The sequence below is a fragment of the Rattus norvegicus genome, chromosome 4, assembly GCF_036323735.1.
Source record: "Rattus norvegicus strain BN/NHsdMcwi chromosome 4, GRCr8, whole genome shotgun sequence".
Lineage (NCBI taxonomy): Eukaryota > Metazoa > Chordata > Mammalia > Rodentia > Muridae > Rattus > Rattus norvegicus.
The window spans coordinates 67689050-67701570 of NC_086022.1; the positions used below are offsets into that span (position 1 = coordinate 67689050).

The window sequence follows — 12521 nt, forward strand, 5'->3', positions numbered from 1 at the left end:
TTTCACTAAGCCAGAATAATCCCTAATGACACTATCAATATTTATCCTCACACCCACAGATAAGCATAGTCTTCACCCCTCATCAAGAAAACTTCTCTGCAACTACTGAAAACCAACAACCATTCAAAATCCAGAGTTGTAGAGCCCAGTCCCAGTGGATACATCTTCAAAATTCATAAGGCTCAGAGAACATTGTGGAAGAGGGGCAGAGAGACTGTAAGAGCTGGGGTGGGGGGGTGGAATAACAGAAGTTTGCTAGGAAGGAAGGAAGGAAGGAAGGGAGGGAGGGAGGGAGGGAGGGAGGGAGGGAGGGAGGGAGGATAAATATAAAACCAAACAAACAAACAAACAAAACAAAACAAAACCAGAGGCTATGAACTTGAGAGTGAGGTTTGTGTAAAGGAAAAGGAATTATATTATGATCTCAAAAACTGGATATTTTTGTATGAGACCTGGTCTCACTACTTACGTAGCTCTGACTAGTCTGGAACTCACTATGTAGATCAGACTGGCCTAGAACTCACGTAAGTCCGCCGGCCTCCTCTAGTTCCCGGGCATTGGGATTAAAGGTGTATGCCACCACTCTAGACTAAAAACCTATCTTGCAATTGTTCCAAGCTTTGCTCTTTTAGGCCCTCCTCCCCACAAAAACCGAAACCCAGGATGCAGCAGTGTAGTCTGCAGACCTGAGGAGTTCTGCCAGGCGGGAGCCCCGCCTCGGAGGTCGCATGTCTCTTAGACCCTGAGCTGCAGGAACCCCGCCTAACATGGGGCAGGTACATGGGCAATCTTACAAGCGATTTCCCCGAGGGTGCTGATGATCATGGTCCTGTAGTCAGAGGGCGCAAACATGTGGCAATAGCAGGGACTGCGGCCCTCCTCTGCGTCCCCCATGTTCTCCACCACCTCTGGCTCTGACTCCGACTTTGAACCGCAGACCAGATCCCGCTCAAGTAACTCAGCGCTGGCCAGGATGACCCCGTAATAGGCAAAAGAAATCCCCAGCCTGAAAGTGTGAAAAGAACATCATTAGCAAAAGCTCTCACCAGGCCTGGGGGACAAAAAGGGCCACAGCAGGCAGGGCTGAGAAGGGAAGTGGTCTGTGCGGAAGGCACCCAGAAAACAGCCCAGACAGCATCCACAGCATTTGAAGACGCCTTTGGAGAAACACGCATATGAATTTCTGTTGGACATGAACTTTGAACTGCAGTTCCTGACTCCTGCCATGTATGTGTTTTTAACGCTAACAGACACCCAGGATCCCAAATCATCTCTTCCCATAAGAGCAGCAGGCTGCTGTGTGTGGAATGTTCCAGTTTCTTTACAAACTTGCGAACCCTTGTTTGGTACAGGCAGTCTTCTTAAAGATCTGTTTTTACTTTATGTGTTTTGCCTGCACGCATGTGAGTGCTGTGCCCTTTGAGGCCAGGAGAGGGGGTTGGATCTCCTGGAGTTTAATGGTTGCAAGTCACCTTGCGGGTGCTAGGAACTGAACTGGGGACTTCTGCAAGAGCAGCCAGTGTACTTAACTGGTGAGCCATCTCTCCAGCCCAGTGGTCTTTTGAAATATAGCTGTTCTTACCCATTATTGCGTTTATGAAAGCTTGCAGAGTTTTAATTCATATTTTCTTGATGACTTTAAGGTTGCATATGTCTTGACATGTGCTTTGGACGCGTGGTTTTGGGTGATATACCTAGTCAAGCCTGTTTCTAAACTTAGTTGTTAGGGCTGGAAAGATGGCTCAGTGGTGAAAACGGTTTGCCGCCCATGTTTGAGTTCCCAGCACCCATGTTTCACAGCAGCCATGTGTTTCCAGGAGACCTGACACCCTCTTATGGCATCCTCTGCTAACCGCACATGTGAAGTACATAGAAATGCACACACACACATAAATTTAAAAAAGAGAAATCTTTGATTGCCTATCTTAACTTGTTGAAAGACAATTACATATATATACATTTATATTTTATATGCTTATTATATACTATATTATACATGCACATCTATATATCTATATATAGATATCAAAAATGTGATATACATTTCAAATTCCTTCTCTTAGTTGATAGCTTGCCATTGGGTTTCTCATGATGTTATATGGCACAGAGACATTTCTGTCTATTTAAGACAGGGTTTTACGTGCCCTAGGTTGGCTTCAAACTGGCGCCAGAAGAATTTGCCACCACCAAGCCCAACTCCAGAGATGCTAATTTAATGTAGTAAAAGTTGTCATTCTTTCCTTTTGAGTCCTACTTGGATTCCTTTGCTCACTCAAGGTTAAGGCTGCACAGTACAGAGGTCCTCTAACGGCTGTCCCACCGTCACTGGTGAACTCAGAGGATCAGTCTCTGTTATAAACAGAAAGCCCAGACCACAGAAGGCCAGGAGTGAGCACGGACGGTCCTGGGAGGAGCCAGGAGCATTGTAGAACATTAAGGTTTCCTTTCTCTTTTTATGGTTTTACCACTTGGGGGCAGGGGTAGGATGGGTGGTAGTAGGAAGACAAGACATTGCCAGAGAAACTGTTTGCTCTCCCATGCATATTTCCCCTACTGCCCCTGAAAGTGGATTTACAGATGTCCCCTTTATCCATAGAGGAATCCTTCAGTGAACACCACAGATGGCACCATGATTCCTTACATGTAAGTCCCTGTACAGACTAACAAAACAATTTGCAATGCGTTGTAATAAAAGTTCCATGTGCATTCGGTCTCTCTGTCGAAGAAGCCAAAACAAGTATGATCTTCAGACTATGGTTAACTATGGAAACAGAAATCATGAGAGAAAAATAAAAGGTGTATTTGTGGGGCTCCTCTACCTCAGTGGGTTTCCTCCAAATACCTCTTTGGGTTTTTGTTTGTTTCGTTGGTTTGGTTTGGTTGTTTGGTTTGGGTTGGGTTTTGATTTTTCAAGACAGAGTTCTTCCATGTAGCCCTGGCTGTACGGGAATTCACTATGTAGCCCTGGCTGACCCTGGACTTGCAGATCCTCCTGCCTCTGCCTCCTGAGTGCCGCGACTAAAGGCATGCGTCACCATGCTTAGCATACCTGCTTATTGACTATTGGCCTTGCAGTAATTAATGCTCTTACCATATGATCCAGATCTGTAATGTGGTCCGAAGATATTTAGACTCTAGTAGATCTGCAAATCTTCCTCTCTTCTCCTGGGAAAATGAACAGGAGGGTCAGACTACACACATGGAGAGCTAAGGGCATATTTCTCTGATGTTATTGATCACACAGATCAAGAGTTACATAGAAATATGGTGTGGTGAGATCACCCCTGTGTGGTTCAGTTATGAAGCCCCTCCCCCACCAAATCCAAAGGACTGATGTGTTAAAAACCAGGCCTAGGGTCTGGAGGACAACTCCTTGGTTAAGAGCACTGTGCAAAGGACCAGTTGGATCCCAGCATCCACAAGGAAACTCAGAACCATTCCTTACTCCAGTTCCATGGTACCCAACACCCTCTTTTGGCCTCTGGGGGGCACTGCCTGCATGTGGAGTGCAGATATACATGCAGGTAAAACATCTAAACACACAAAATAGTTTTAAAAAATAAAACAACCCTGGCCCTAGCTGGTGGACCCAGTCACTGAGAATTAACTTGATAACGTATGCTCTGCTTAGCGACAGATTAATCGACAGAAGTGTTCAGAGCGAGAGGGCATTTGGAAACTTGCAGAGGTAGGGCCCCCCTTTTCCCTAGCCATTTCTTTCTTTTTTTTTATAATCTAGAAATAAAAAGAATAAATTTATTGACATTTGTTTTTTCCTGGATGGTAGAAGATTCATTATTATTTCATTGTATATTTGTGCTACCAAAACATCTATTATTTGTTTTTGCCTGATCTTACTATTTAAAAAACATTTTAAATTATATATTGCTTGCTTGCGTGTGTGTGTGTGTGTGTGTGTGTGTGTGTGTGTGTGTGTGTATGCATGTTTGTGCCCAGGTGTGTGTATCTGAATGCCATGGTACTTGTGTAGAAATCAGAAGATGTGTAAGAACTGATGTTTTCTTCACTTTCATTAAATTCTAAAAAGTCTTTAATTTCTTTATTTCTTCCTTGACCAGGTTATCATTGAGTAGAGCGTAGTCCAGCTTCCATGTGTATGTGGGCTTTCTGTCGTTTTTGTTGTTATTGAAGATTATCCTTAATCCGTGGTGATCTGATAGAATGCTTAGGATTATCTCAATCTTCTTGTATCTGTTGAAGACCGTTTTGTGATCAATTATATGGTCAATTTTGGAAAAGGTACCATGAGGAGCTGAGAAGAAGGTATATTCTTTTGCTTTAGGATAGAATGTTCTATAAATATCTGTTAAGTCCATTTGGCTCATGACTTCTCTTAGTCTGTCTATGTCTCTGTTTAATTTCTGTTTCCATGATCTGTCCATTGATGAGAGTGGGGTGTTGAAGTCTCCTACTATTATTGTGTGATGTGCAATGTGTGCTTTCAGCTTTAGTAAAGTATCTTTTTTTTTTATTAATTTGAGTATTTCTTATATACATTTCGAGTGTTATTCCCTTTCCCGGTATCCGGGCAAACATCCCCCTCCCCCCTCCCCTTCCTTATGGGTGTTCCCCTCCCAACCCTCCCCCCATTGCCGCCCTCCCCCTCACAGTCTAGTTCACTGGGGGTTCAGTCTTAGCAGGATCCAGGGCTTCCCCTTCCACTGGTGCTCTTACTAGGATATTCATTGCTACCTATGGGGTCAGAGTCCAGGGTCAGTCCATGTATAGTCTTTAGGTAGTGGCTTAGTCCCTGGAAGCTCTGGTTGCTTGGCATTGTTGTACATATGGGGTCTCGAGCCCCTTCAAGCTCTTCCAGTTCTTTCTCTGATTCCTTCAACGGGGGTCCTATTCTCAGTTCAGTGGTTTGCTGCTGGCATTCGCCTATGTATTTGCTGTATTCTGGCTGTGTCTCTCAGGAGCGATCTACATCCGGCTCCTGTCGGCCTGCACTTCTTTGCTTCATCCATCTTGTCTAATTGGGTGGCTGTACATGTATGGGCCACATGTGGGGCAGGCTCTGAATGGGTGTTCCTTCAGTCTCTGTTTTAATCTTTGCCTCTCTCTTCCCTGCCAAGGGTATTCTTTTTCCTCATTTAAAGAAGGAGTGAAGCATTCACATTTTGATCATCCGTCTTGAGTTTCATTTGTTCTAGGGATCTAGGGTAATTCAAGCATTTGGGCTAATAGTCACTTATCAATGAGTGCATACCATGTATGTCTTTCTGTGATTGGGTTAGCTCACTCAGGATGATATTTTCCAGTTCCAACCATTTGCCTACGAATTTCATAAACTCGTTGTTTTTGATAGCTGAGTAATATTCCATTGTGTAGATGTACCACATTTTCTGTATCCATTCCTCTGTTGAAGGGCATCTGGGTTCTTTCCAGTTTCTGGCTATTATAAATAAGGCTGCGATGAACATAGTGGAGCACGTGTCTCTTTTATATGTTGAGGCATCTTTTGGGTATGTGCCCAAGAGAGGTATAGCTGGATCCTCAGGCAGTTCAATGTCCAATTTTCTGAGGAACCTCCAGACTGATTTCCAGAATGGTTTTACCAGTCTGCAATCCCACCAACAATGGAGGAGTGTTCCTCTTTCTCCACATCCTCGCCAGCATCTGCTGTCACCTGAGTTTTTGATCTTAGCCATTCTCACTGGTGTGAGGTGAAATCTCAGGGTTGTTTTGATTTGCATTTCCCTTATGACTAAAGATGTTGAACATTTCTTTAGGTGTTTCTCAGCCATTCGGCATTCCTCACCTGTGAATTCTTTCTTTAGTATTGAACCCCATTTTTTAATAGGGTTATTTGTCTCCCTTCGGTCTAACTTCTTGAGTTCTTTGTATATTTTGGATATAAGGCCTCTTTCTGGCGAATGCCAGCAGCAAACCACTGAACTGAGAATAGGTCCCCTATTGAAGGAATCAGAGAAAGAACTGGAAGAGCTTGAAGGGGCTCGAGACCCCAAAAGTACAACAATGCCAAGCAACCAGAGCTTCCAGGGACTAAGCCACTACCTAAAGACTATACATGGACTGACCCTGGACTCTGACCCCATTGGTAGCAATGAATATCCTAGTAAGAGCACCAGTGGAAGGGGAAGCCCTGGGTCCTGCTAAGACTGAACCCCCAGTGAACTAGTCTATGGGGGGAGGGCGTCAATGGGGGGAGGGTTGGGAGGGGAACACCCATAAGGAAGGGGAGGGGGGAGGGGGATGTTTGCCCGGAAACCGGGAAAGGGAATAACACTCGAAATGTATATAAGAAATACTCAAGTTAATAAAAAAAAAATTGGGGTAGAGAAAAAAAAAAAGGCCTCTTTCTGTTGTAGGATTGTAAAAATGTTTTCACAATCTGTTGGTTGCCATTTTCTCCTAACCACAGTGTCCTTTGCCTTACAGAAGGTTTGCTGTTTTATGAGATCCCATTTGTCGATTCTTGATCTTACAGCGTAAGCCATTGGTGTTTTGTTCAGGAAATTTTTTCCAGTGCCCATGTGTTCGAGATGCTGCCCTAGTTTTTCTTCTATTAGTTTGAATGTATCTGGTTTGATGTGGAGGTCCTTGATCCACTTGGACTTAAGCTTTTTACAGGATGATAAGCATGGATCAATTTGCATTCTCCTACATGTTGACCTATAGTTGAACCAGCACCATTTGCTGAAAATGCTATCTTTTTTTCATTGAATGGTTTTGGCTCCTTTGTCAAAAATCAGGTGTCCATAGGTGTGTGGGTTCATTTCTGGGTCTTCAGTTCTGTTCCATTGGTCTATCTGTCTGTCTCTGTACCAATACCATGCAGTTTTTATCACTATTGCTCCGTAATATTGCTTGAGTTCAGGGATAGTGATTCCCCCTGAAGTCCTTTTATTGTTGAGGACAGCTTTAGCTATCCTGGGTTTTTTGTTATTCCAGATGAATTTGCAAATTGTTCTGTCTAACTCTTTGAAGAATTGGATTGGTATTTTGATGGGGATTGCATTGAATCTGTAGATTGCTTTTGGTAAAATGGCCATTTTTACTATATTAATCCTGCCAATCCATGAGCATGGGAGATCTTTCCATCTTCTGAGGTCTTCTTCAATTTCTTTCCTCAGTGTCTTGAAGTTCTTATTGTCCAGATCTTTTACTTGCTTGGTTAAAGTCACACCGAGGTACTTTATATTATTTGGGTCTATTATGAAGGGTGTCGTTTCCCTAATTTCTTTCTCGGCTTGTTTCTCTTTTGTATAGAGGAAGGCAACTGATTTATTTGAGTTAATTTTACACCCAGCCACTTTGCTGAAGGTGTTTATCAGCTTTAGTAGTTCTCTGGTGGAACTTTTGGGATCACTTAAATATACTATCATATCATCTGCAAATAGTGATATTTTGTCCTCTTCTTTTCCGATCTGTATCCCCTTGATCTCCTTTTGTTGTCTGATTGCTCTGGCTAGAACTTCAAGAACTATATTGAATAAGTAGGGAGAGAGTGGGCAGCCTTGTCTAGTCCCTGATTTTAGTGGGATTGCTTCAAGTTTCTCTCCATTTAGTTTAATGTTAGCAACTGGTTTGCTGTATATGGCTTTTACTATGTTTAGGTATGGGCCTTGAATTCCTATTCTTTCCAGGACTTTTATCATGAAGGGGTGTTGAATTTTGTCAAATGCTTTCTCAGCATCTAATGAAATGATCATGTGGTTTTGTTCTTTCAGTTTGTTTATATAATGGATCACATTGATGGTTTTCCGTATATTAAACCATCCCTGCATGCCTGGGATGAAGCCTACTTGATCACGGTGGATGATTGTTTTGATGTGCTCTTGAATTCGGTTTGCCAGAATTTTATTGAGTATTTTTGCGTCGATATTCATAAGGGAAATTGGTCTGAAGTTCTCTTTCTTTGTTGTGTCTTTGTGTGGTTTAGGTATAAGAGTAATTGTGGCTTCATAGAAGGTATTCGGTAGTGATCCATCTGTTTCAATTTTGTGGAATAGTTTGGATAATATTGGTATGAGGTCTTCTATGAAGGTCTGATAGAATTCTGCACTAAACCCGTCTGGACCTGGGCTCTTTTTGGTTGGGAGACCTTTAATGACTGCTTCTATTTCCTTAGGAGTTATGGGGTTGTTTAACTGGTTTATCTGTTCCTGATTTAACTTCAGTACCTGGTATCTGTCTAGGAAATTGTCCATTTCCTGAAGATTTTCAAGTTTTGTTGAATATAGGTTTTTATAGTAAGATCTGATGATTTTTTTAATTTCCTCTGAATCTGTAGTTATGTCTCCCTTTTCATTTCTGATTTTGTTAATTTGGACGCACTCTCTGTGTCCTCTCGTTAGTCTGGCTAAGGGTTTATCTATCTTGTTGCTTTTCTCAAAGAACCAACTTTTGGTTCTGTTGATTCTTTCTATGGTCCTTTTTGTTTCTACTTGGTTGATTTCAGCTCTGAGTTTGATTATTTCCTGCCTTCTACTCCTCCTGGGTGTATTTGCTTCTTTTTGCTCTAGAGCTTTTAGGTGTGCTGTCAAGCTGCTTACATATGCTCTCTCCTGTTTCTTTCTGCAGACACTCAGCGCTATGAGTTTTCCTCTTAGCACAGCTTTCATTGTGTCCTATAAGTTTGGGTATGTTGTACCTTCATTTTCATTAAATTCTAAAAAGTTTTTAATTTCTTTCTTTATTTCTTACTTGACTAGGTTATCATTGAGTAGAGCATTGTTCAATTTCCACGTATATGTGGGCATTCTTCCCTTATTGTTATTGAAGACCAGTTTTAGGCCGTGGTGGTCCGATAGCACGCATGGGATTATTTCTATCTTTCTGTACCTGTTGAGGCCCGTTTTTTGACCAATTATATGGTCAATTTTGGAAAAAGTACCATGAGGAGCTGAGAAGAAGTATATCCTTTTGCTTTAGGATAGAATGTTCTATAAATATCCGTTAAGTCCATTTGGCTCATGACTTCTCTTAGTCTGTCTACGTCCTGTGTTTACCGGAAGTCCCACACCCGCGGATCCCGGCCTGCAGCAGCTCTCTGCTCCCAGATCCCGTGAGAGAGAGACCCAACCGCCTGGTCAGGTGGGCACTCCTGAGGCTGCAGAGCAGAAGAGACCACCAACACTGCCCACCCCTGCCCACATCCCTGGCCCAAGAGGAAACTGTATAAGGCCTCTGGGCTCCCGTGGGGGAGGGCCCAGGAGCGGCAGGACCCCTGCCTGAGACACCGCTGGAACCTGAAGGAAACAGACCGGATAAACAGTTCTCTGCACCCAAATCCCGTGGGAGGGAGAGCTAATCCTTCAGAGAGGCAGACAAGCCGGGGAAACCAGAAGAGACTGCTCTCTGCACATACATCTCGGACGCCAGAGGAAAACATCAAAGGCCATCTGGAACCCTGGTGCACTGAAGCTCCCGGAAGGGGCGGCACATATCTTCCTGGTTGCTGCCGCTGCAGAGAGCCGGTGGGCAGCACCCCACGAGCGAACTTGAGCCTCGGGACCACAGGTAAGACCAACTTTTCTGCTGCAAGAAAGCTGCCTGGTGAACTCAAGACACAGGCCCACAGGAACACAGGAAGACCTGTAGAGAGGAAAAACTACACGCCCGAAAGCAGAACACTCTGTCCCCATAACTGACTGAAAGAGAGGAAAACAGGTCTACAGCACTCCTGACACACAGGCTTATAGGACAGTCTAGCCACTGTCAGAAATAGCAGAACAAAGTAACACTAGAGATAATCTGATGGCGAGAGGCAAGCACAGGAACCCAAGCAACAGAAACCAAGACTACATGGCATCATCGGAGCCCAATTCTCCCACCAAAACAAACATGGAATATCCAAACACACCAGAAAAGCAAGATCTAGTTTCAAAATCATATTTGATCATGATGCTGGAGGACTTCAAGAAAGACGTGAAGAACTCCCTTAGAGAACAAGTAGAAGCCTACAGAGAGGAATCACAAAAATGCCTGAAAGAATTTCAGGAAAACATAATTAAACAAGTAGAAGCCCATAGAGAGGAGTCACAAAAATCCCTGAAAGTATTCCAGGAAATCATAAATAAACAAGTAGAAGCCCATAGAGAGGAGTCATAAAAATCCCTGAAAGAATTCCAGGAAAACACAATCAAACAGTTGAAGGAATTAAAAATGGAAATAGAAGCAATCAAGAAAGAACACATGGAAACAACCCTGGATATAGAAAACCAAAAGAAGAGACAAGGAGCTGTAGATACAAGCTTCACCAACAGAATACAAGAGATGGAAGAGAGAATCTCAGGAGCAGAAGATTCCATAGAAATCATTGACTCAACTGTCAAAGATAATGTAAAGCGGAAAAAGCTACTGGTCCAAAACATACAGGAAATCCAGGACTCAATGAGAAGATCAAACCTAAGGATAATAGATATAGAAGAGAGTGAAGACTCCCAGCTCAAAGGACCAGTAAAAATCTTCAACAAAATCATAGAAGAAAACTTCCCTAACCTAAAAAAAGAGATACCCATAGGCATACAAGAAGCCTACAGAACTCCAAATAGATTGGACCAGAAAAGAAACACCTCCCGTCACATAATTGTCAAAACACCAAACGCACAAAATAAAGAATATTAAAAGCAGTAAGGGAAAAAGGTCAAGTAACATATAAAGGCAGACCTATCAGAATCACACCAGACTTCTCGCCAGAAACTATGAAGGCCAGAAGATCCTGGACTGATGTCATACAGACCCTAAGAGAACACAAATGCCAGCCCAGGTTACTGTATCCTGCAAAACTCTCAATTAACATAGATGGAGAAACCAAGATATTCCATGACAAAACCAAATTTACACAATATCTTTCTACAAATCCAGCACTACAAAGGATAATAAATGGTAAAGCCCAACATAAGGAGGCAAGCTATACCCTAGAAGAAGCAAGAAACTAATCGTCTTGGCAACAAAACAAAGAGAATGAAAGCACACAAACATAACCTCACATCCAAATATGAATATAACGGGAAGCAATAATCACTATTCCTTAATATCTCTCAACATCAATGGCCTCAATTCCCCAATAAAAAGACATAGATTAACAAACTGGATACGCAACGAGGACCCTGCATTCTGCTGCCTACAGGAAACACACCTCCCTAGCCATTTCTATCACTTTTGCTTCTCGGCGGCCATGAGGTGGCAGCTCTGCTCCCGCGTGCCATTCTGCCAGGATGCTGTGCCATCACAGGCAGAGAAACAGTGAAGCCTGCTGGGTACTGACTGTAACCTCTGAGGCTGAGTCAAATGCAACCTTCTCCTTAAGGAGGTCCATGTCTTACTGTTCTGCTGATAGAACAATCATCATGACCAGGTGACTTACAGAAGGAAGCTTCTAACTGGGCTTCAGAGGGTTAGAACTAAGTGACGCTTTGACACCCATGCAAGTGCACGGACCCATTCCAGCACGGACCCATTCCAGCACGGACCCATTCCAGCACGGACCCATTCCAGCACGGACCCATTCCAGCACGGACCCATTCCAGCACGGACCCATTCCAGCACGGACCCATTCCAGCACGGACCCATTCCAGCACGGACCCATTCCAGCACGGACCCATTCCAGCACGGACCCTCCTTAGTGTTAGTCTCCTCTGAACCTTCAGGATGAAGCTGCTAAGGTAGTGCTGCCCACAGTACTGAGAGCAAGTTCTCAGTTCAGTATTCCTCACGCCAGCCCCTATACACGCCTACCTCCATCTTAGCTCCATCTCTCACCTACAGGACTCTCTGTCCTCCACTGAAACCTCCTCTCCTTTCTGTGCCATTTGCTGTCTCTTCCTGCCCTGTGGCTGTGACTCAGGCAGCAGTGGGCTCAGATACCCCAGCTTCCACATGCACTGTGTGCACAGGTGTCAACCAACTCTTCCACATCTGACCAGCGTGCTTGGATTTAAAGAAACCTCCTTTCTATTCTGGTCTAAAGAGTAAATTCTTTGACCAAACTACTAATTCCCTATCTTCCAAGTTGCCTGTAAGGGAAGCAGTATTTTAATTCATTTAAAGTGGGAGGGGGTGACTGGAAAGATGGCTCGGACATTAAGAGCAATTACTGCTTTCCCAGAGAGCTGGAGTGTGGTTCCCAGCACCATGTTGGATGGCTCACAAGTGCCTTAATTCCAGCTCCAGGATATCCAAGACCATCTTCTGGTCTCTACTAGCATCTGCACAATTTACATGTTCACACACACACACACACACACACACACACACACACCTTCGAAAACACAAAAGAGGCGCTTATCAAGATGGCTCAGCAGGTAAAGATGCTTGCTGCTGCCAAGGATGATGACCTGAGTTCGATTTCTAAAACACATAAAGTAGAAGAGAACTGACAACCACAAATTATCCTCTGGCCTTCACATGCATGCTGTGGCATGCACATCTATACCCATACCCACAAACATACACGCAAATAAATATATGCTATAAAAATGCCTCAAGTAGGGCTGGAGAGATGGCTCAGTGGTTAAGAGCACTGACTGCGG

At 43.6% G+C, this 12521-nt stretch overlaps 1 protein-coding gene and 1 pseudogene across 2 annotated transcripts in view; both read right to left on the minus strand.

Moving 5' to 3' along the window:
* The window catches only part of Hmgb1-ps18 (high-mobility group box 1, pseudogene 18), a 600236-nt pseudogene that overhangs the window by 230209 nt on the left and 357506 nt on the right, over positions 1–12521 (minus strand).
* Positions 1–12521, minus strand: part of Svopl (SVOP like) — a 62040-nt gene that overhangs the window by 25398 nt on the left and 24121 nt on the right. For both annotated transcript variants that reach the window (XM_063286826.1, XM_008762863.4), the window contains exons 10-11: positions 3092–3165; positions 795–1006 (exon numbers count right to left, since the gene is read on the minus strand). In XM_063286826.1, coding sequence (XP_063142896.1) covers positions 795–1006; positions 3092–3165 — 286 coding nt within the window. The remainder of the gene's footprint in view (positions 1–794; positions 1007–3091; positions 3166–12521) is intronic.